Source organism: Lygodium microphyllum, chromosome 6 (assembly GCF_053477565.2).
Source record: "Lygodium microphyllum isolate KBCC chromosome 6, Lygodium_microphyllum_v1.1.10, whole genome shotgun sequence".
Classification (NCBI taxonomy): Eukaryota; Viridiplantae; Streptophyta; class Polypodiopsida; order Schizaeales; family Lygodiaceae; genus Lygodium; species Lygodium microphyllum.
In genome coordinates this window covers 119,555,912-119,579,474 of record NC_141140.1, presented here as the reverse complement: position 1 = coordinate 119,579,474, position 23,563 = coordinate 119,555,912, and the positions used below count along the sequence as shown (strand labels likewise).

Below are 23,563 nucleotides of genomic sequence, written 5' to 3'. Positions count from 1 at the left end.
ACCTTTCATTGGGATCCAATTATAGCCTCTTCCCAAACTCAAAAAAGTCTAGAAATGTGTCTTTTCTAAAACAACCATTACACTCTTAGAATTCCAATGCATTCCAGTGATAAGCTATAATATATGATTTTAAAAATCATTTATATAAAGTATACCTCACTAACTTGTTGAAGTAACTCAATCATCAATATATATTTAATATTTAAACACTTCAAAACAAACAATGAGACTTTTTATTAATGCAAAGATATTTATAAAGATTTATCAATCATACCTAATCTATAAAACACCATCTCATGAATCCTTTCCTTATGGAAGTTTTAGCATTCATTTCCTCATATCTCAATGGTCTCTCATGTACATGAAAAATAACATAGCTTGGTGGTTCCTAGCAATAACCCCAATATCTTGTTTCAAAAGTAGGCCTTCTCAACACTACACCAACTCTTTCATATGGTCCTATCTACAATACTTGCCAATAGACCCACAATGTCTCAAGTGTAGGACCATTACCAATAGCAAGTAACCATCCATCAAAAGTAGAACAAAATATTGACTATCCTTAACCATTCATCCCACAAAATCATCCACATTTCATAATGGAGAAGGAAGTTCTGACTCACATAGATCCCCATGTGTGGCCTACTCCCTCATGGTTATAACTTACTCATATACCATGTCTCAGGGTTAGGTCATAATACATTTAGAGAAATGAATATCATCTGTAGGATCTCAAATATGGCTTCTCAATGCAAAAGGTTATTTTATTTTTTAAGGCCACTTGATACATCAAGGGAAAAATACCTAATGAGGATGCCACTTCCTCATCTCTGATATTTTGTGGGCATTGTGTGTGTATACTAGAGGTAGTGCAAAACAATCAATAACAATTCATTCAAATAGATATGGTTAATTAATTAGTTACTTTATCTATTGACTACTTTGTGTTAAAGTGCTTTCCAATGTACTTGCGTCAACAATCTACGAATGGATTATCTAAGCTCACCCTCACCTAGGTTTTTATTCTAAGCGACCTTACATGCCTTTATACATTCACAAAATCAACTCAATAATTGGCTTTCTCTTTTGTTCGTGGTTTTGTGTCAACTTAACTTTAAAACCTTTGCTCTAATTCAACATGTGAGGTACCTCCTCTATTAGGCTTGGAAGAGTCCCCTAGTAGTTTACCTAAATTTATGTCCAAACATAACACTGCCAATCTTGAAGAAAATGTTGGACTTTGTTGGACATTATAATCTCGGTTCTCCTTCCTATAGAGAAAGCCTAGATAGGGAGACCAAGGCTAACATCATAGTTGGTTCAAACAGAGTGAGAGATGGGGGAGAGTGTAACTTGATCCCCCTACCCATAAGGTAACATCTCAACTCTCGTCCCCCCTAAAACAATGTTAAACCTAGTAACTAGTCCTAGTAAAATTTGGGAGGGTGACAAACTAAATAGCTCTATCTAGTGTTAGTTATCAGATCCACCCCATGGTAGGTGTTTGATCATCGAGACCAAAGCCTCCCACATTCTTCGATTGGGTTGCTTTAGTTATCTAACCAAGGGGAGCATACAACCAAACTATTTTGACACATAAAAGCAGCTTCCTTTTACTATCCCATTAAATAGGTTGCACAAGTTTAGGGACATCTTCAGGGTGTGCTTCAGCTTTGAGTTGAACTTTAGCATCAAGAACCTCTTTGTTATTGGTAGAAACTCACACAATTCCTCTACATCTCTTAGGATCCATAAAACTAGTCTTCAGAATACAAGTCTCACAAGTATGCATGTATGGACCTTAAAATATGAGTCTGCTACTACCCAGAGGTAGAGTAAAGTTACATCAAGCTCCATAAATTTTATTGGCTCAACTTGATGTCGCTTGGACCTTCTAGGAGCTTTCAAGGCTTGTTATTCAAAAAGAGGGATTATAGTAAGTGAGTTTGCATAAAAGATAGCATAAATATACTTTAAGTAATGTAATACTTGATATATGCAAGCATGAAAGGGGGAGAGAGAGAGAGAGAGAGAGAGAGAGAGAGAGAGAGAGAGAGAGAGAGAGAGAGAGATTAGCAACAGAGTGCAAATTTGTAAGGATTTTGATTATAATTGTGATTGGCACGAGCAACAATCCTTTAAATCTAGAATCCTTGCAAGGAGAGGTCAAGATGCTCCATGGGCTCCACGTGATTCGAATGGAACAGAAACCATTATTTTTTTAAACCTAAAGGGAAAGGTTTATACACATCAGAGAAGAGGAGGAGCCTAACATGCTTTTTAGCTTCTCTCGTGCTTTTTTTCAAATTTCTTTTTTTGAAGGAGCTTAGTTGAGCACACCTTTCTAAAAGCATGTCCCTTCTTTATTAGGGCTAATTCTTGAGGTAAAACTGACCTTTTAATTAATATTCACTAATGACGAGATTAGTGAATAGGCCAATGGGACACTGCCATGTGTGATCAAATGTAATATTTGACTATCTAGAGAATTCGGCCAACAAATCTAAACTTATTGAGGCAATTTTTCTTGCTTTTAACATCCAATCAACACCTTGATGTGACTTTTTGAAAGTGGGGTTCTTAAGTCACTTCAAAATTAAAAAGTAAAAAAATATAAATTGAACTAAGAGCTATTTCAAAAGTTTTTATACTTCACACCCTTTTTGTGCATTTATCTCATAACTCTCATTATTTTGGCACTTCAACTCCTCCAAACCCATTTTGCATTACCTCTACTCTATTCTAACCTTACTTTCTCATTATCAATACTTGAGATTTCTTCTTCCATAGCTTCTTCTAGATAATTATCTAACTCTATACAAGTGTGTAATGCTACAGTGCAAGAGAGGATGATATCTAGCATCTAGTAACTCCACAATTGGATAGCAAGGCTTTTCTCTTGTAAAGGTCCTCATAAGATCAATAAATAGAAAAGAGAAAATGTTAACTTTCACTACAAAGGATAGATTCTAGGATTTAGGTTACAAAATTAAAAAATGGCATGCAAATATTGTGCATATATAATCTACAAAGGATCTTTACTTGGCACCTTTTATGTGACAATACTCTCCACTCTACTGTAAGTTAATTAAATTTACATTTTAAGAATGGTTAACATTTAATGTGTTGCTTTTTGTTTTAGCTTTATTGTTCCACTAATCTTGTAAACAAACTTTGAGAATCTTTTTATTTTAGTTTTAGTGTGCCTTGTTTCTTTTCGATACCGCAAACTTCTTTCATGGCTATTTTTAGGAAACCATATGGCTCTATGTGGATATATACATGTCAAAATACAAGAGAGAATGATATGTACTATCCAACAATGTACAAGGTTCATGATTGGACAACCATGATTCCCTCTTGCAAACATCCTTACATGATGCGAGGAGGCATATTCCACGGTGGATTCCATGAGACCACAGTGGATTCCATCAGTTTTTTATTCCATGGTGGATTCCGTGAGGTTTTGTGGTGGATTTCGTAAAACTATATTTATTTGTCAGGGCTCGTACACAAGGTGGATTCCTTGTGCGAGAAGTTGACGGGGATGCCTGTCCTTTTCGGGTGTCATGTTAATTTAATGTGCACATGGGTGATTCCATAGCGGGTGATTCCATAAAATACATATTTAAATTAATGGATGTTTATAAGTTTAGACTGCACTTGTATTAAATTAAGGTTAGGACAGAGTTCCAACCTATTTATTTATTTTGTAGCTAAAGACTGCTAGGTATTCACTTTTGTCGGTTTAATTTTATTATTTTCTAGCAATTGTGAATGCTTCAGTTGATGTGTAGAGTAGGCAGATGTGGCATTAGGAAGCACTGGGCAATACCGTGTATTCAGATTACTTAGAAGAAATTATCATTTTTTACGGGTGTGCGTCTTATCATTAAAGGCGTGGCGCTAATATTTATTTAGACACATTTATTTATTGAAACGCTTGATAAATATTTATTATTTTTATATGTGCATGGGTGCATGGTTTAAATATTTCATTATTGGACATTGTATTTGGACACAACCTGACTTTTGGGCCGCCCAACCGCTTTATTCTTTATTTGGACAAAAGCAAACACAAAATCTAAAGCATGCTAATTGTAAAACTGGCCTATTTTTGAGCTTTGAGATTAATAAATTTATAAATACATGCCTGTGAAGCACTCACACAAGGCATGGGGGGAGATTGTACCCAATTTGTCTTTTTGCCTCATGTCGTGCCAATCTTCTTTCTTGCTTTTTGAGCTTAAGTAGAGTTCTTTGTTCTTGGGGACCTTCCGGCGCTCGCTACATACGCATCCAACATCCGATAAGCGCACCATTACAAGATCAATAAATAGAAAAGTATTGTTGTCTAGATTATGAGAAACGTGAAGAGTGTATAAAGTTATTTCTTTATCCCTTTCTAAATGGGACTCCCCTAGTGTAGCACGTAGTCCTCTTGAAACCTATTTAAATTTTTATTGGGGTCTATAGAATACATAAGATATTGTACTATTCCAAAAAGAATGTGCACTTATATTTTGACATCTCCATAAAATCCTTGGAGAAAATTTATCAACGACATCTACGTAAATTAGAGATAAAGTATTGTAACACTTTGGGAGGAGTTTCATGACAACCAAGATTAGGCTACTAGAAGAATTTAAATCACTTAATAAATATTATTTAGTATGTAATTGTTAAAAACTTTTACCTCTCATGATAGGATATTATAATATAATAAACTTTCTTACAAGCCTTTCTAATACTAAAATATGCCAAAGTATAATAAACTTTGTTTGAGCAAGCTCTAAAACTTCTCAAACAAGAAGCAATGAGATTGAAAAGGTAAGGCAGAGACTCTCAAACACGTAATAAGGATATTAGGGACAAATGCTTTTCTAGTTGAATTCCAATTATGAGAGGTTTCATTGTAGATATCGCTTATTAGATTAAGTATCAATTTGTTTGATGAATTAGTGATGCTAGGAATTTGCATGTGCATTGTGTATTTATCATATTTGCTACTTAAAATTGCTTTATTTGTTCATGTATAGCATTTAGAATTACATCAATATATACAATGGAAAGTTTTTAGACATGCCAAATTAAAAGAAATCATGTTATTTTGCACATGAACCCTACAACGTGCTAAGAGGCACTTACTATCATGTCATAGAGTCTATATCAATTTCAAGTATAGATTTTGCTAATATACCCTATGTATATATGTTTTCTCTCATTTATGTACCAATACAAGCCCTAGAGGAAAAGAAAATAGCAACCATGCCATTTGGTCATATAGAGCCTCTAATGATGAGTAATCTCTAGCTAAATTGTCATTTATGAATGTTTTTTCTTATTTAAATATAAATGAAGGTCCTAGATGAGATTCAGAATAATCACAATATTTGGTCATATCGAGCCTCTAGAAGATCCAAACATTGAATAGGAGATAGGAGTTGGCTTTGATAATTCATGAAAATCTTCAATACACCATTTAGCGATAGCATGTCATTTTGTCAAACATGTTATACTTTTATGATTATTCATTTTATAAAGTGAAGTGTGAGTTATATGAGTTCTATTTTGGGTTTGTATACTTCTTGGCTATTGAGTCACTCAAGCAAATCTTCCCTCCTTCTTATAGTTGGAAATTAATTTTTATGCTAAATTATGTTGAGAAATTTACATGCTTAAGGAGAACTATTGCATGGATATATTGTATACTTTGTGAAAAGGAGGACCTTGTGGATAACTTTAATAAAGATTACTTTTTCTTAGACACCAATAAAGATTCTCTAAATGCTTGTAAAATACCAACTTGAATTTTTACTTATTTAATAGGTATTACTTTTTTACTTATTTTGGTAGAATATAAGGGCTAAGACTGAGGTGATTCTATACTTTTCCATTACTTATCAAGGCAAGAATTATTATGCAAGGACTACTCAAATAAGCTCATCTTGCTAGTATATGTGCTAAAAACTTTATAGAGATAAGGTTATAGTTATTGAAAATTATACTACACTTGGGATTTTAAACTATGATATAGGTTTCAAAGATTCATGAAGTGGACATTTATTTTGCTTTAGTGCTTATCTCTTGGCTACCAATCCTCTTGAAAATTCCCATTACAATGCTATGAGAGAAATATATCTCATGCATATAACAAAGAAAACATTCTCTTGCTAGAAGGAAAAAAAAAGATGAGGAAGTTGAAAATAGCAAAAAGAAAAGGTTGCCTTGATTGAATGCTTATAAAGTAATGTGATTAAAATCACGTGTTGTACACACTCTCATTATACTAATGAGAAACTTCATATTGAGTAAAATTTGGATCTTCTTCTATATTTCCTCAATCTATTACATGCTTTCATTAGCATGCTACCGTGTCTTCTTGTTATAAAGAAAAACATCCTTGCTTGGTAGTGGACTTCTCTATACCTTCGATGTCTCATGGTGACCATGGTTCCGAATTATCAACAAAGGATATTCCATACCTTAATAAAATGGTGTTGCACAAGAAAAAGACCACGTTATAAGCTATATAAGGAAAAATGTAAAACTTATGAGTTCGAATTGAAAAATAAAAAACTTATCAAATAAAATATGGTGTGTTTTTACCCATGCCTTTACTATTGTGTCTATTCAAAGAGGTCATTCATCCTCTTTGGTGTTTTTGCTCTATGAGAGATCCCAAACATATATTTTTCTTTTTTTTTCCTCTCCTGTTTTAGCTTCTCCAAGTATACCTTTGATAGTTGCAACTTTGGCTTTGTCTTAGTTGACCTACTTATTTGTTGTTAAATATCTATTCCCTCCCAAAAATAATGGTTTGATAAGCATTTGCTTGACATTATGAACCTCAATTTCATATTGAATAACTATTGACTCACTATTTTTGTCTCTAGAATATGATTCTTCCACCACTATGCAAATATAAATCTTCTTTTTTTTATGAATATTCATACTTTTCTCCTAGAAGGAAGAGAAAGACCTGTAATAGTTGAAATTTCTTAATTATATTATAAGCACAAACAAAAATAAAAAGAGAAATCAAAAGTAAATGAAAATCTCCTTGAGAAAATAGTCATCTTGGTTCAAAAATAGTGTTATTGGCAATCTTAGTAACAACTTCAAGTATTTCCTTATTATATATTCAAGTGCTCAATAATTCGCTTATAATAAGGGGGGAGAGGGGCATGGAGAGAGAGAGAGAGAGAGAGAGAGAGAGAGAGAGAGAGAGAGAGAGAGAGAAAGAGAGAGAGAGAGAGAGAGAGAGAGAGAGAGAGAGAGAGAGAGAGAGAGATTCTCTTAGTATTCCAAACAATACCTTGACCAATTTCTTATTTCTTGTACTCCAAATGATATGTCAATCTTCTTTCAATGGCATGTACAAATACACCGAAAGAGAAAGAGAAATATTGAGAGAAGAAAGAAGGCAAAGCGAAAGGCATGTAATACTCAAATGTTTGTTTACTGGGACTTCTAAAACTACTACAAATGCAAACATAGAGAGAAAAAGTATACTCATGAAATTTCAAACAACCCTTAGTGATTTTTTTTGCTTCTTAATGTCCAAATGATTAATCAAACCTTCTTCCACTCTAAAATCTCGATAGTTCCTAAACTACTCCAAAGAATGAGTTTCATCTATAAAAGATGGAGGAGTATTTTGCAAAAACTACAAACAACACATCCTTTCAGACAATACAATATAGCAAAAAGCAAATGAATAAAATAAAAAATATCCAACTATTCAATATTATTATCCACATTGACATTCAAACAAAGCTTTGGCAAGTTCTTCTAATCAACATTGGAGTGTTTATGCATAAAGACTAAATATAATGAAAAATGTGTTGTTACTTGAGTAGAAGGATTTGTAGATTCAAAATAAATTCATATAATTAAAGATAATTATGAAAGGCATTGATTGGAGTGCCCAGCACCATGAAATACGTAACTAATTAATTTTAGGACGAGTGAATCCTGCAGACTCCATTCTCAACAAGGAAGTGTAGAATCAAATCCTTGATATGCAAATACCAATAGAATAGGGGTAACAAGTGGAGGAATAGGAGGATTAGGGGAAAATGCATGATTAGGAATATGAGAACAAAGGGTAAAAATGTGTGTATGGGGTTCAGGGGAAGGTTGAAATAATAATAGCGGATTAATTTGAGGTTGATTTTGATGTAAAGAAAGATAGGCTTCTTAACAATGAGCAAATTGCTGATAGATCATCAAAGAAGAAACAATGAGATCTAGAGGAGAATGATGAGAATAGGCCTCAAAGAAACTAGAAACAAATGGGAGAGATGCCAGAAAAAATCATAGAAAAGATATGTTCTCAACTAGTTTTGATCCTCTACTCAAGGAAGGGCCTTTGATTGACAATGATTAAGTATCACAGAATCCACAAGAGAATGCCAATACACTTGAAAACATCTCTCTGCCTTAGATAAATAAGTTTGAAAAGCTTCGCTAATCCACAACTCTAAGTGATGAACATATAAATATTCCTAAAGAATAACATCACCCACACATCATAAAAGATAAGTATCTTCCATAGTAATCAAATCTCCCCTAATGTACATAAAGGGCACACCATTGTATCATGTGTAAGAGTATCTTCAAATACTATCCTAATGACCTCTATAACCAAGGAAGATAACCAAGCACTAGCCCATCCCTCCTTTGGGGTAGAAAGATCCATAATAGATAACTTAATATAAAATTCTAGCCTTTGTTTTTCTTGAAACAAGGGACCTAAGGAAGCACTATGTTGAAGAATAGCAAGGTTCATAAAAGAAAGCAAAGGAACCACGAGAACATTGGGACTTTATTGCAAAATGGAACTAGATGATGTTGTAAATCCTAAATATACCAAGCATGATCACTAATAGTGGCTCTAGCAGACTATAAATCGGCATCCTAAGTAGTCATGTGAGACTTTAAAGTTTGAGCCGCTTGAGCAAGGGTATCATGTTCATCAAACTACAAAGACTAGGTGAGTCTATCCTTCAATAATTTGTGGTTGTAGAGAAGGTATCAACCTTCTAAGATTCCAATAATTTATTTGACTCTTGCATTTGGTGAAAAAAATTAGTCAAAGTCTCTTAAGTGGAATTCAATTGAGTCAAATCATTATTCAGATCGACATGAATATCATTAGTGGTATATCACATTTCATCATAAATGGAAGAGTATAACTGCTGTGAAGACAGGCCATCATGGTTAACTCAACAAAAGACTAAATATCCCTAAATAGAAATGAAATAGAATCTCCTATCACAAGGCAACAAAGAGGGGAAGGTGTCACCCCAACTATACCCTCATGCTGTACTAATCACAAATTTGGATAGTTAAAGAAAGGTGGGAAGAGAATTGCCTGATGTGATAGGTACAAAATCAGGAGGGACTGTAGCAACGGTTGAATCAAAGGACCATTTTAAGAGTTCGGTACACATAATCACCAAAGGTGGTGGAGAATTAGTATCAACATCCATTGGAACAAGATCAGAAGGCTCAGGAAGTGTCACAAAAGGATCAACAATCGAGACAAGCAAACCTTCTAAAGGAGTTGAGAAAGAAAGAAAGACATGCAAATATTAACATTAATAACATTGCCTCAAGTGACTTTCATGAAGTGCTAGTCTATTTTAGAGCAAAGATAGACACTCAAATTAATCCCATGGCCCTTTAGTGCCATGCAAGATACAATGAATAGCTCCTTGGATAAATAGTTGCTAGGGGTCTTGGCAAGCATAAACTTGTTGTCCTACAAGAGTTGACACAACTATTTCCAAGGGGATCTAAAATCATTGAAATCAAGATGCTAGAAGTAATGATGACTTTATTCATTACCAAGACTCAAAGGTTTGTCTCTGCAAAATCTTCGTAATAACTTCAAAAGGAAAAAATTGAGAGTTTCCGAAATAGCCTCACCCTTGAATGGTAAGGACAAGACCTTTCCAAAACCTTTAGGAGTCAATGTCACAGTGATATTATAAAATAGATTAGTCTACTTATTGTAGTCAAACAAAAGGGTATCACAAAGAGGAAGATATCATGTAGTAGTTGAAGTAGTTTTGGCCACAAAATCATACAAGCCGACCTTACGGATAGGTCTGACTGTATAAGTAGTGAATAATCCTTTGAAACCAAAGAAACATATTGGACAAGAACAGGTGCCATTCTAATTGCATACATGAATAGAATAACATGTTCACACAAACTAGGAAAAGCAAAGGATAGTATCTACAAAACCCACAGAACCATGACTAAGAAAAGTAGTTAGAAAATATACCAATAACTGATCAAACTCGATAGAACATCCCTAAACAATCCATAGTCTTACAGGAAAAAATGATATGACCTATGCACACATGCAACCAATAACATAATGCAATGCAAAGAAACAAGCAGCTTGAATCCTATAATTAGCCATACAAAAGAAAAGAAATTTCATGCACTCCATAGTCCAGTAGCAACATAAAACAACCACAACCCACCACTGACCAAAGGACAATAAAGAACAAGATGAATAGAACAAGGATACTGCAACAAGGAACCAACTAAGCCAACATTGAAACCACCTAAAAGACATTGTACCACAACCCTGAATTGCATTGATTAATTAAATGATTATATTGCATTGTGGGTTGATTCGAATTGAATGATTGGGGATTTATTTTTTTTAATTTATTAAAAATGGATGAGATTTTTTTTAGGTTATAAATCTTAACAAGAAATTGGCCATTCATTAAAAATCCATTAAACCTTTATTAAGTTTGAAATAATGGGTTATCGTAACCTAAATTGTGTAACAACCAACTAGTCTCTAAATGCAAGATTCCTTACTTATCAAACTAGAAGTGTGTTTAGCACTATTGCGCATGCATTGGTGACATCACGTTTATTTTAGCAATTAAGTTGTGTGTGTATAGCATGGACGTGCATGCAAAAGTGAATAATGATTCATTTTAAATTAATCAAAAAGGTATTATTATTATTATTATTATTATTATTATTATGTTTTGTTTTGGTTGGGGATTTTTTTCATCTTTTATTAGGCTTTGGAGTTTGAGTTGGTTACGGTTGGGGTTTTGTCCATGTGTTTTTTGTTATTTTTAATTATTTTTTAAACATTTTATTAGTGGTTATTTGATTATTATGGAGTTTTTCTCTTTTTTAAAAATTATTTTTGGATTTATTGTTTGGTGAATTAGTTATTCGTGTGTGGATGTGTAATTACAAATCGAAAAATGAAGAGACACAAAAATGGTAAAAAGAGAAAGAGAAGTAATGCATAAGAGCGAGAGAGAGAGAGAGAGAGAGAGAGGGAGAGAGGGAGAGAGGGAGGGAGAGAGGGAGAGAGGGAGGGAGGGAGAGATTATAACTTAGACTTCTTTCAATGGCGCAAATGAATAGCAAAGAAAGAGAATTGGTGAGAAGAGAAGGAAGACAAAGAAAGAAAAGGAACCCAAAAAAAAAAAAGTAAATGATCATGTAGAAAATACAAAAATAAAAGAATTAAAATCACCAAATCGTAGAAAGAAAAACGCAATCAAATCAAAACGCATTCATCTAGATGTCATATCAACTTTTTTGGGAAATAGAACAACTTTTTCAATATCTTAGTTAATTTTATTGGGGATGCAACTATTAAATAAGAAAGAAAATAAAAGAGAGAGAAAAAAGAGATGTATATGTATTATGTAATGCTAACTCATCCCTAAAATTAGATAAAGATGAGCCATTAATAAGGTGTCATTCTTTGTCTATTTTTATTTAGTTAAGATATAACTAAGACTTAATCCAAATCCTTATAGGACTCATTTGGCCTCAAAGTTCACCCTGATTTTTTATTTATCATCTAAAAATTGATTTTTTGTTCTCCCTTATTTATTTTTCCAATAGCACTTTTATATTGTATCTTATGATTAACCCCTCTAGTGCCTACCTAATGTCGAAATTACATGCTTTAAAATAGTCTAACAACTAATTTTTTTAGACAAATGCGTCTATCATTAATTTTTTCGTCTTCAATGTTAAATAGCCCTATTTAAATTGGGCAAGTCTTCTTGTATTTAAATGTTATGGATCAAATTTTTCTTATTTTTCTAAGCATACGTGTCTAATAATGTATAAATGTATGAATGTGAGAAGTATTTAGATTCCATCAAATGAAATTGCTTTTCTATTAATTCCTATACATAAATGAATGTGAGAACTATTTAGATTCCATCAAATGAAATTGCTTTTCTATTAATTTCTATACATAAATCAATGTGAGAAGTATTTAGATTCCATCAAATGAAATTGCTTTTCTATTAATTTCTATGCATAAATCAATGTGAGAAGTATTTAGATTCCATCAAATGAAATTGCTTTTCTATTAATTTCTATACATAAATCAACTTATTTCAAGAAATACACATTGTTTTATCCAAATGGAATGTATACACACATTGTTTGAGTAACAAAGATATACACTAATAAATCTAAGAGCTTCTTCAATACTCTTGATCTTTAATGCATAGTCATTGATGAACAAATTCTCTATTGAGCTATAGCTTTTTGGGCTTTGTATTTACTTCAAACAGCCTTGCAAGATTCTTCCATACAACAGTGGGGACTTTAGATTCCAACAAACTATCCATCATGTTACTTATGAGATTCTTGCAAATAGTCCATCATACTACCTATGATACTCATAAACAACCAATATATTGTTTTATTCCATGTCTTCTTGGCCTTTATTTGTTCTGCAATAGCATTTCATAGAGGAGCTTTGGGTACCAATGCATTTTTTTCTTCTACATAGCTAATGTCTTTGCCCTTCAATAAGTTTATCATCCTAAACTTCCATGCAAGATAATTGTTCTTATCAAGGTTCTCATTGATCATTTGGGTAAAATTGTCAAATGTTCTGGTAAGACAAGCAACCTTGTAAAATCTGCACAATCTGTAACTAAGCCAATACTAGGTGCACTATAACCAAGTATGCAACATTTTCCACTAATTGCACAACAAGAATTGCAATCTATATTTTGTATGTAGATGCCCTTAGTATCTACAACCTAGCAAACGCTTGAAACCTTATTGATTCAAAATGTGTAACTAGTACACCTATAAATAGCTAACATAGTTGAAACTATAGTATATCCAAAAGTCACTATTAATCAATTTGCAAGGCTAAAACGGTCAAATGGTAAAAATCGCAATGAGAATGCCCTAAAAGACTAGTCTACAATATATGCACTATATTTCATGCTCGCCAAGTTTCACTATAATCAAAGACAGCAATCCTACTAGCCTTAGGGCTTCCTATGACTATATTCTAAGGTAAATTGAACAAGATGAAATAGTTTATTAAACATTACTCACTTGTTTGCCTTCTCACTCCCTCATCTTCACATCAACCTTCAATCAAGCTCCACGCAACCATGGAATGGCTCTAATTATATATTCCAAGCATACATGTGATAGTCTTTAAGTCAACATTCATATATTACTCTATATTGAGAGTACCAATCCCATCAACTACCAACATTTCTCCACTACTTTGAGACATAATGATATTAGAAATACATACATAAGAGAATAACTATTTCAAGATTTTATGATTCTCAATTAGTACTTAAGTTAAACCAATCCAACATACCTCCACCTTGGAGTAAACCTTATTCTCTGGTTCTTATCCATACCATTTCTATACTCTAACGTCCTGTCCATGATCCAAATGCTAACTCTTTGCATCTTTATCATTTCTAAATACGCGTATCATCCAACTTTAATACAAGCTTTAAAATACCACCAAATCCTTATAGAGTTAAGTGTATACATGCGGACCAAAGAGAGAGGTGAAGTATCCAAGAGCACACATACACAACAAAGACTTGAACACACAAAGAAGTAGAGCTGAGATCTTTTGCTTTTTCGTTCACACAAAAAAAGACTTGTCTACAATATGCTAAAAGACAACTATGAAAGTACTCAAACATATGTACATGAAGTCACTAAAGGTGAACCCCATGACCAAGGATCCAACAACCTCAATCATCTTTAACTTGTAAGCTCAACCCCTTCATGTGCTCCATCAAAAATAACACTCACACACATCACAAAACACATAACAAACATCTAAGTGGCATCCCCAAAAAGAGAGAAATGCACTATAGTGCATTCAATTTGGACACTCATTCAAATCACTATGTGAATATCTATGCATAAAGGCTAGATACCAAGCAAAATGTGCAACCAATCTGATTGAAGGATTTGTTGGCTTATTGGTACGCGTATACTCTGATTAGGCAAAATTAGATTCATCGTCCATAAAACATCAGGGACCTACATAAGCTTTTGTTGGCTTTTTATGCAGCACTGCACTGGCCAAACTCTTATCATCTGAACATTTTCTAACAAGTTTCAAAGCCACCTGGCACTGCATCATAGAAGGTTACACTTTCCTAAAGAGAATCCAAAGGCTGTATAATATCAAATCTATCATCTCTTTTGACCAGGACACCAAATACCTAACCAAAAGTTTTAGCTTATGTTTTAGCAATAGTTATCATGCTGCCCTATAAGCTGTCATAAGAAGTCATGGCACACACACACAATTTTATCATACACAACATTAGTCTCCTGGCTTATTAAGAATGAAGAATCTTTATCTACAAATTCAGAAGCCTTTGCTTCCTTCTCTTTAGCAGACATGGTCAAAACCAAATCTACATTTGGTACAAAGCCTCCATCCTTGATTTGCAAACTTAACATATCTAGCAATGATGATATCTCCTTGCTTTGAATGTTGCCCACAACAAACTCATATGCCTGTCTTTTGACCTCTATTGATGCATTTGCAGGCATTTTCTTAGCACCTGCATGTTTCCTCATCTCCTCTAAGCTCTTTGCATCACTCAACATCCCAGCAGTGGCATAAATATCTGCAAGCAGTGCATAAGCAGAGGCACTTTCTTGATTCACCAGGACAAGATGCTGAAAGCATCTCAAACCCAAATCCACATCCCCATGGATTTTACAAGCACTCAGCATAGCTACTATGGAATCTTTCGATGGTAAACATTGCATGGCTTCAGCAAATCCCTTTGCTTCAAATGCATGTCCTGATCTAGCAAAAAGATCAACCATACATGAGTAATGATCCTCTGTTGGTTTGATTTCAAGTCTATCGGTCATCAACTTAAAATATTCCTGGCCCTTGCTGATCAAGCTTGTATGACTACATGCAGCTAGGAGACACGTAAAAGTGACATCAGTGGGCTTTATACCCTGCTCTAGCATGTCTTCAAATATTTCTATCGCCATATTACCATTGTGGTTCTCACCATATGCTTTTATCATTGCTGTCCATGATATAGCATCTCTAGCAGGTAATTTATCAAACACTTTCCATCCTTCTGCAAGGGAGCCACATTTGCCATACATGTCACCATATGCTTTTATCATTGCTGTCCATGATATAGCATCTCTAGCAGGTAATTTATCAAACACTTTCCATCCTTCTGCAAGGGAGCCACATTTGCCATACATGTCTATAAGTGTGTTGGCTACAGAAACACTTTTTTCCAACCCTCTTTTTGTAACTTCTGCATGCATGGCTTGGCCAGTTTCTAAAGCTCCTATGATGCCACATGCTTTCAGGCTGCAAGGAAACGTGACATCATCTGGAGGAACACCTTTGCTCCGCATCTTTTCATAGCAGCCCAGTGCCTCCTCACCATGCCCATGTTCAGAATATCCTGAAATTAGTGCATTCCATGAAAATATACCTGGATGTGCAAGGTGGTCAAAAACCTTCTGAGCATCTGCTAGCAACCCGCACTTCCCATACACATCTACTACTGCACTGCCAATAAAAAGATCTCTTTCCAATCCCCTTCTAGTTAACTCAGAGTGTATGTCCTGGCTTGTTTCTAGAGCTCTTGAGTTTCCACAAGCTTTTAAACTGTAAAGAAAAGTGAAGTCAGCTGGAGAGACACCCTCAAGCTGCATGTGTTCAAAACAGCTCAATGCTTTGTCATCAAGTCCATTGGCAGCATATGCTGAAGTTAGAGCATTCCATGAGACTGCATCTCGTGTAGGAAGACTAGCAAACACATGCTGTGCTTCAACAAGCGAATCACATTTGGCAAACATGTCTACCATAGTGCTGCCAATCAGCACATCCCTGTCCAATGCTCTTTTCGTGACCTCGGCACACAGCAGTTGGCCTCTTGCCACAGCTCCTATGCTCCCACAAGCTTTCAAGCTGCAAGTATACGTGATGTCATTCGGGGTAAACCCGTCCATCTGCATCTGTTCGAAACAACTGAGTGCTTCCTCACCAAGTCCATAATCTGCATATCCTGCAATCAATGCATTCCACGAAACAGCTGTTCGGACAGGAAGCCGGTCAAACACATGTCGTGCCTCTGCAGGCGAGCCATGTTTGCCATACATATCCACCAAAGTATTACCAATGAAAGCATCACGCTCCAGTCCGGCATTGACAATGTCCACATGAATAAGCCGATCAACATCGGGATCATCGAGCTCGGTACAAGCTTTGAGCAGGGCAACAAAGGTGTAATGGTTAGGGTTTACCGAATCCTGTGGCATCCTGCGGTAGAGCCAGAATGCATGGTGAGGGTCGGTGTGATGGGCGAAGCCAGAGATGAGCGAAGTCCAGGAGTAGACATCTCGGAGGGGCAGGCTATGGAAGAGATGGCTAGCAGAGGGGAGGTCCCCGCATTCCACCAAGACCGGCACCAGGCAGTTGCCGAGGGCTGGGTGGGAGTGCAGCTGGTGCTGGCGCATGTATCCGTACAAGCGCTTGGCCTGACCTAAATCCTTCTCCAGCCTGCATTTCCTCAATTGGTCCACGAGATTGTCCAGCGATGGCGGCAGCAGCTCGCCTGTGATCCCTTGCATTTACCTGCAAGAGAGAGTGAGAAGCTCAGCTACCATCCTGCACAAATAGCAGCTCACGGATGGTTTTCCCACTTAGAGAATCCGTGGCATTGCTTTCAACCAAACCAAGGATACACGCACATGACATGGGTGGGCCATTTAACTGGGGCTTTCAGGTTTTCTTTTAGGGTACGGGGGCTAATTGTGAAACATGTGTTAAAAGCAAACAAAGTGAGTTACAAAAAAATAAGCGTATGTTGAGAATCTTGCTTAGGTGTTACTTATTGATTTGTCAAAAAGTATTATATTATTGGTTCTCAAGTGTACTTTTATCTTTCAAAATTGTATTATTAAGATATTTTCAAAATAAAAATTTTAATATCATACTCTGTTCAATTCCTCTTGACATCCCTTTCCCCCTGCGGTACCTCATGTGCATAGGGTTTAAAGGGTGAAGGATGTACCTAGTCTCGAGTCAGTCAATATGGCGAAAAAAATAAGCATTTTAGGGTTTTTTTTTCAAAAAGCCTACTTGATAGATACCTTACGCACATGAGGTACACGGATTGTGGGAGTTAGTGGGACATCTAGGGTTTACACATGTGATATTAGAGGGCTTTCACACATAAACAGCAACTTGTTCCCTTTGCATTTATTGTCAATGATTTTCATTCTTTGCACCTCAAAACTATACATGTTTTTTCTAACTTTTCCTCATTTGGGTATCATTTGGATATAAGTGCACAGTTTTTAAATTCACGCTAAACTGGTTAAAGGGAGGTTGTGCAAAATCCCTCTTAGCCAATTAGTCATAAATCTAGAAATTGTGCACTACGTCCAAAGAATTTGCGCCGAGAGGAAAAGTTAAAAAAATAGGGCACGGTTTCTTGTGTGTGAAGGTAGAGACAATAGAGCATTCAATGAAGAGGGCATAGTTGAACTATGCATTTAAATTGAATGTATATCACAAAAGGTTGGTGTGCATGATAAGCAAGTAGACTAACAAGGGGGAATGTAAAGTGCATGGTTTCTGGAAACCACCCTCCACCATTTCTCCACAGTTTCTCCTTGACATGATTAGAGCTAAATCCATTAGCCAACCATCAACCTTATACAATTGCATAGACCTACAACCATATATACCATGTCAATGTACTATAAGCCAACATCTCTCTCTCTCTCACTCTCTCTCTCTCTCTCTCTCTCTCTCTCTCTCTCTCTCTCTCCAACTTATGGATTGTGAATAGCAATTGCATTGCCTATTTGTGATGTTGCAACTGAAGAGATAGAAAGTGCTCCAATGACAAGCGCTTTTGGTAGGCAATTCAAAAATCGATATGCATCATTGTAGCATTTTCTTCACTTGGTGTTTCATAGTTGTCTGTGCAAAAGGGGTCGAGGACGAGTCATGCTTATCAATTAAACCAAAGAGAATATTAAGTTGCACCTTACTTCGGCTAGCTCATAATGAGTGGTGCAAATGCCCAAGAATCAAGATGCGGAGAGCTTCTCCAATTACTCCCTCACTCTCCCTCCCACACTCTCTCACTCAATCTCAACCTCAAACTCATACGTCTTAACCTTCAAGCTACGGAAGAAGAAGGGGAAGAAGAGTTGGAATGCAAGAAGAGAGAAGAGCTTCCCTCTTCAACTCCCTCACTCTCAACAAGGTGCACATGAGGATAATATGGAAGCAAGGAAAAAGGTTGCTCTCAAAATTGCATGCACAAGAATAAGCTCTTCCATTTACTTCTTGGCTCTTATATATTAGGGTTAGGGTTAGGGTTTTTACCAAAAGTTGGGTACCCTACCCACTATTGTGGCTCTTGACTAATCCTTTTTAATTTGCACGTACATTTTAGGTTAATTGAACCTCCTCTAGACAAAAGTGAATAGAAGTTACATGCCTGCAACCCTCATATCCATTGCATGTCTTCTAATCTGGTGTTTAGAGATATAGAATTTGAATGGGAGCGAATGCAACTCTCTTATAATGTTATGAAAATAAGAAAACTTGCATACACTCAATGAATTGATGGAATAATTTGCAACTACATCTTTTGAATGGATAGCACTTGAGATAATATATTGAAACCCAAAAATAATACTCTTTTGAAAATAAATTTCAACACTTGACTTGTATACTTCTACTTGCATCCTTCTTTACTCCTAAAGTTAGCATTATCCCCTCCTGGATGAGTGTTAGTCCCTTAGTACTCATCATTGTAGGTAGTATGCTTTGGCTTACACCATATATGGAAAATGCTTAGGAGTAATGGTAGTAATTGATGAAGAAGATGAAGAATGCTTCTTGGTAGTTATTAGTAGTTGATGATTGAAGTTATTGTTAATGACAAGGCTTGTAAAGGGTGACATCATTGATGCTCGTATATTTGCATGATGATCCTTTTTACCATATATGGAAAATGCCTAGGAGTAATGGTAGTAATTGATGAAGAAGATGAAGAATACTTCTTGGTAGTTATTAGTAGTTGATGATTGAAGTTATTGTCAATGAAAAGGCTTGTAAAGGGTGACATCATTGATGCTCGTATCTTTGCCTGATGATCCTTTTTATTGGATAAATTTAAATGAGCATAGGAATTGGGTTATAGGTTGTAGAAGATGGGGGAGTTGTTATTGAAGGATAGGTGATGGTTCAAGATTCTCTACAACTTGTTTACCTACAGTGAAAACCTCGCATGGATTCAGTTCTTAGGGGGAGTGCTAGTCTTCTATTTTGGTGCACATAATATATATAGTTGGTTTTAGGGATGCGAACTCCGAGCAAGCGCCGAATATTGTCACACATTTGAGGATCCAATCCAAATATAGTTTATAAGATATTATGTAAGTACATATGTGTAAGAAGCTGGGAATAACAAATAAGTGTTAATAATGTTGATATTATGCCATGTCACACTGACATTGGTATAAAAGGAGAGAAGATGTAATTTTTCACATCTTTTTGACACATTAATACAATTACAGTCTTTCTCTCCCTTCTTGCTCACAGCTTCTATGGCTTCCCCTTCTTTCTTATCTTTCTCTCTCTAAATCTAGTCTTTCTCTCTCCTTGTCACTCTTATTCTCTCTCTTTTTGCAGTCTTTCTCTCTCTTCTACAGTCTTCTCTCTCCTCTTTCTCTCTCCCTGGTTCTCTCTCTAACAAGTGGTATCAGAGCTTGAGTCTTTGATCCATTATTTTCTTCCATTTTCAGTCCCATTTTTCTATTTCAAAATCAATTTCAGACAAAAATGGTACAAGACAGTGACTAGTGGAGTGCTGCAGGACATCTACAGTTAGCAAGAGACTACATCTGGAGATATCCAAGGTCAGATATGGCGGATAAAGGCTTAAATGGCTGGACATCATCAAATTTTATACAAAATTGAAGGTAACTAGGGTAAAGGATGGTTAACCGGGCCTAGTTTGGGAACAAACTGTGGTTACTTTGAAAAGAGGGGTTTCTCTTTCCCCTTTCCTGGAGTTTCCTGCAGGTTTCATGGAAGATCAGCCCTAAAGATCTGTTCATTTCTCTCAAACCCCTGAGTTTCTTGGCCAACAATCACTTGAAATAGTTTCCTCTAATCAAGACCTTCAGAATGAGCACAAGGTTGCTCAGCTTTGCCTCAGCCATGGAGCCAGAAACAGCCCCGAAAATTGCGGCGCAATTTTCGGGCTGATTCCAGCCCTGCCTCCTGCTCAGGTTGCTCCATCTTCAGCCATGGCACTTCTTCCTGATCATTGGCAACCAAAATCATCATTTAGATGAGAAGATTCAGCTCCATTAAAGGTTTCTCAGCCTCTTCATAAACCCTAGGTGAACAGTCCATGGCAGCCATGAAAGCTTCAGCCCGACCTTTCAATTTCCAACAATTTCTTGAAGATTCTTCATCCTCTTAGCCCGTGGAATCATCTCAGCAAGGATTCTTCAACAAATTGCAAGGATTAAGCACGGAATGGTTAAAGATTGAAGATCAAGAGCTTCTATGGAGCAAAAATTTGGGGGAAACGGGTTTAATGCTTCAATTTCAAGCATTTGAGGCTCCAAGATTGTTCTTAAGCACCGGATAAGTAAGCCTTATGGATTATTTTACCAACATTGGACAACCGGGGGCTCTATTAAGCATATGAGATTGATCAAGTCATCTTCAGCCATGTCAAAGATACTCTTCTTCAATTCTTAATCTCTCTCATTAATCCAATTGCTGAGCTTAATCCATTTGATTGAGAGATTAAAGAATTGAACATTATTCATCAAATTCTCAGCCAACCTTTGCTTGAATCCATCTATTCATGAATGCAATGCTTGCTTTATGCATATTAGTTCCAATCAGTGAATTAGAGGCTTCAATCTGAAATTTCAGCATAATACTTGAATCCTATTGACTAAATCCATTGATTGATGAATTTGTTTACTCTAATCCGATTGAATGGCTGAATTTCTTTTGCCCAAGTTGAAATATTGTAAAAGGGTAAGTACTAGCAATCAGTGAGTCACTGAATTGCATCGGTAAGACCCTTCTTCTATCCCAATTTTTTTCCAAATCTCATTCAATTGCATTTCATGAAAGGCTGAATGAATATTTCAGAAATGCATATCATGCTGATTGCTTAGAACACTAGCCTCTGCCATGTTGATATTCCCACCGAGGAAAAAGGTGGATGCCGGGGGAGATAGTGGGACAAAAGAGAGGTGACCCTCCCTCACTATCGAAGATCCCGAAGGGGTGCAACCAACCGACCCGGGGGGAACTTTGCCCACCTCCCCATGATTCAGAGCCCGTGTAGGGAGCCTGTCATGCCGTTTTATCCCTCACACAGGTACAGTGAGTGGAGGATTGAAGATTGAAGACTTTCCAAGGACTCAAGTACCTACAGGACCAAAACAGGGTAAAACAGGGAATTTACAGGTCACTTACAGGATATTTACAGGTGGTTACAGGTACACCATTCATTGCTGAAGCACAGGTGCAGGTACTACAGGGTACCCACAGGTCCTATATACCCTTTTGCAGGGTTTGGTAGCCATTTGGGGTTACTATCTTGCATTACAGGGTCAAAACAAGGCACTTACAGGTCTAGACAGGGTGCAGGACTGGATAGTTCAAACTCTGAAATCCAGCTACAGAATTTTCTGTCCTAAACCTATTATAGCGTCCTATAGCTCATCTCGAAGAGGGCATTCTTAGCTTCGATTCGCACAAAAAAGTTCTGAAATCGGAGTTTCCTAGCCAAAGTTATAGCCGTTTTTCTGACAGGGGGTACTGCAGGACTGCACTAATATGGCAGGACATAAAGGCAAAAATAAGGTCCATGAGGATTATGCTCAGAAAATCAGGGATTCCATGATGGATAGCACACTTCAAGAGAACCCTGAAGAGCTTCAACAACAAGGAGAAGTCAGTTTACTCAATAATACTTTGTGTGCCCATGAACAAAGACATAGGAAACGACATGAGGCCATCTTGTCAAGAATGGAGCAGATGGTTCTATCTACTGATCAAACCAAGGCTTCTATTGATAAGTTGGTAGAATCCAACGAACAACTCATGGCACAAATCTCTAAATTCATGCAGTTGCAAATGGCATCAAAAGAAGTTAATGAGAAGGCTTGTTCAAACAGTGGCCCTTCAGTCCCACTTTAGCCATCTAACCAAAATGGTCATGGAAATGGGATTATTGGAAGAAGAGGCATTCCAAATAGTCAGTATGAAGTAGGAGAAGCTTCACAAAGGCATGATGACTATTTGGGCAGTTTGAATGGAGCCAATACTCAAGCTTTTAGACTACATACTCAAAATTCCAGGGGTACTTTTGCCAACATGAAGATTACTTAGTAATTCTCAGCCACCTGTTGGAAGATTTCAGTCTCAATTTGGAGGTTCTGTACTTGGTAATCCTGATCAGCCAATTTTGGGACAGCAACCCTTTCATGAAAGGGAGTTTAAGGACAAAATTGCTTTAGCCAAATTTAATGGCCAGTCATCTTCACCATCAGACTTAGAGGAATGGACCTCTAAGATGGAGTCCTACTTTGATATATACCCTAAAACTGATGATATGAAGATTCACTTTGCTTCCTTGCATCTAGAAGGATTTGCCCATACTTGCTGGAGGTATATCAAGAAAGAGAATATACTTGTAGAGAATTGGGAAGTTTTCAAGGCACTTATGGCTGAAGTCTTTGTTTCGCCTCTTGAGAAAGAGAAGTTAGCACGGAGATGGTATGGTTTGGAACAAAGGGGCCTAAGTGTAAGAAAGTATACAAACCAATTCCTCAACTTGACCATGTATGTGGAAAGCATCTGTGATGAGGCTAAGCTTCATAAGTTTATGTATGGTTAGGAGCCATCTTTGTCAGCTGATGTTATGGCACAAAATCCTACACTTTTCAAGGCTACTGAGCTTGCGGAGCGCTATGGAAGAAAGTATAGGAAAGAATCTTCATTTCAGCCTAGTTATGGACAGCCAAGGACTGTTTTAAAGCAGGGACAAGTTGGTAACATTTATGGCAGCAATGATGTGCCTAATGGGAGCTTACGGGTACCAACTTATCCTCCATTTAATGCTTCTAGGCCTCAAAGTAATTTCAGGACAGCAAACAGTCCAAAGGTTGAATTTAAACAGGGTGACAACAAGCCTAAGTCCAC

The 23,563-nt window shown here is 36.3% G+C and overlaps 1 protein-coding gene across 1 annotated transcript; it reads right to left on the bottom strand.

Moving 5' to 3' along the window:
* Positions 1 to 13,983: 13,983 nt before the first annotated feature.
* On the bottom strand, positions 13,984 to 17,069 carry LOC148035034 (pentatricopeptide repeat-containing protein At2g33680-like). Its single transcript, XM_087679927.1, has 2 exons — positions 15,495 to 17,069; positions 13,984 to 15,389 (listed from the first exon to the last, which is right to left on the bottom strand). The coding sequence occupies exons 1-2, from the start codon at positions 16,927 to 16,929 to the stop codon at positions 14,587 to 14,589; spliced, it is 2,238 nt and encodes a 745-aa protein (XP_087536053.1). The 5' UTR covers positions 16,930 to 17,069; the 3' UTR covers positions 13,984 to 14,586.
* Between the last annotated feature and the right edge of the window lie 6,494 nt (positions 17,070 to 23,563).

Excerpts from the sequence above, each read along its gene's own strand:
- LOC148035034 (XM_087679927.1), bottom strand. The coding sequence starts at position 16,929 with ATGCAAGGGATCACAGGCGAGCTGCTGCCGCCATCGCTGGACAATCTC. Across the intron at positions 15,390-15,494 it reads GAAAGTGTTTGATAAATTAC|CTGCTAGAGATGCTATATCA; the intron begins CTGCTAGAGATG and ends TTGATAAATTAC.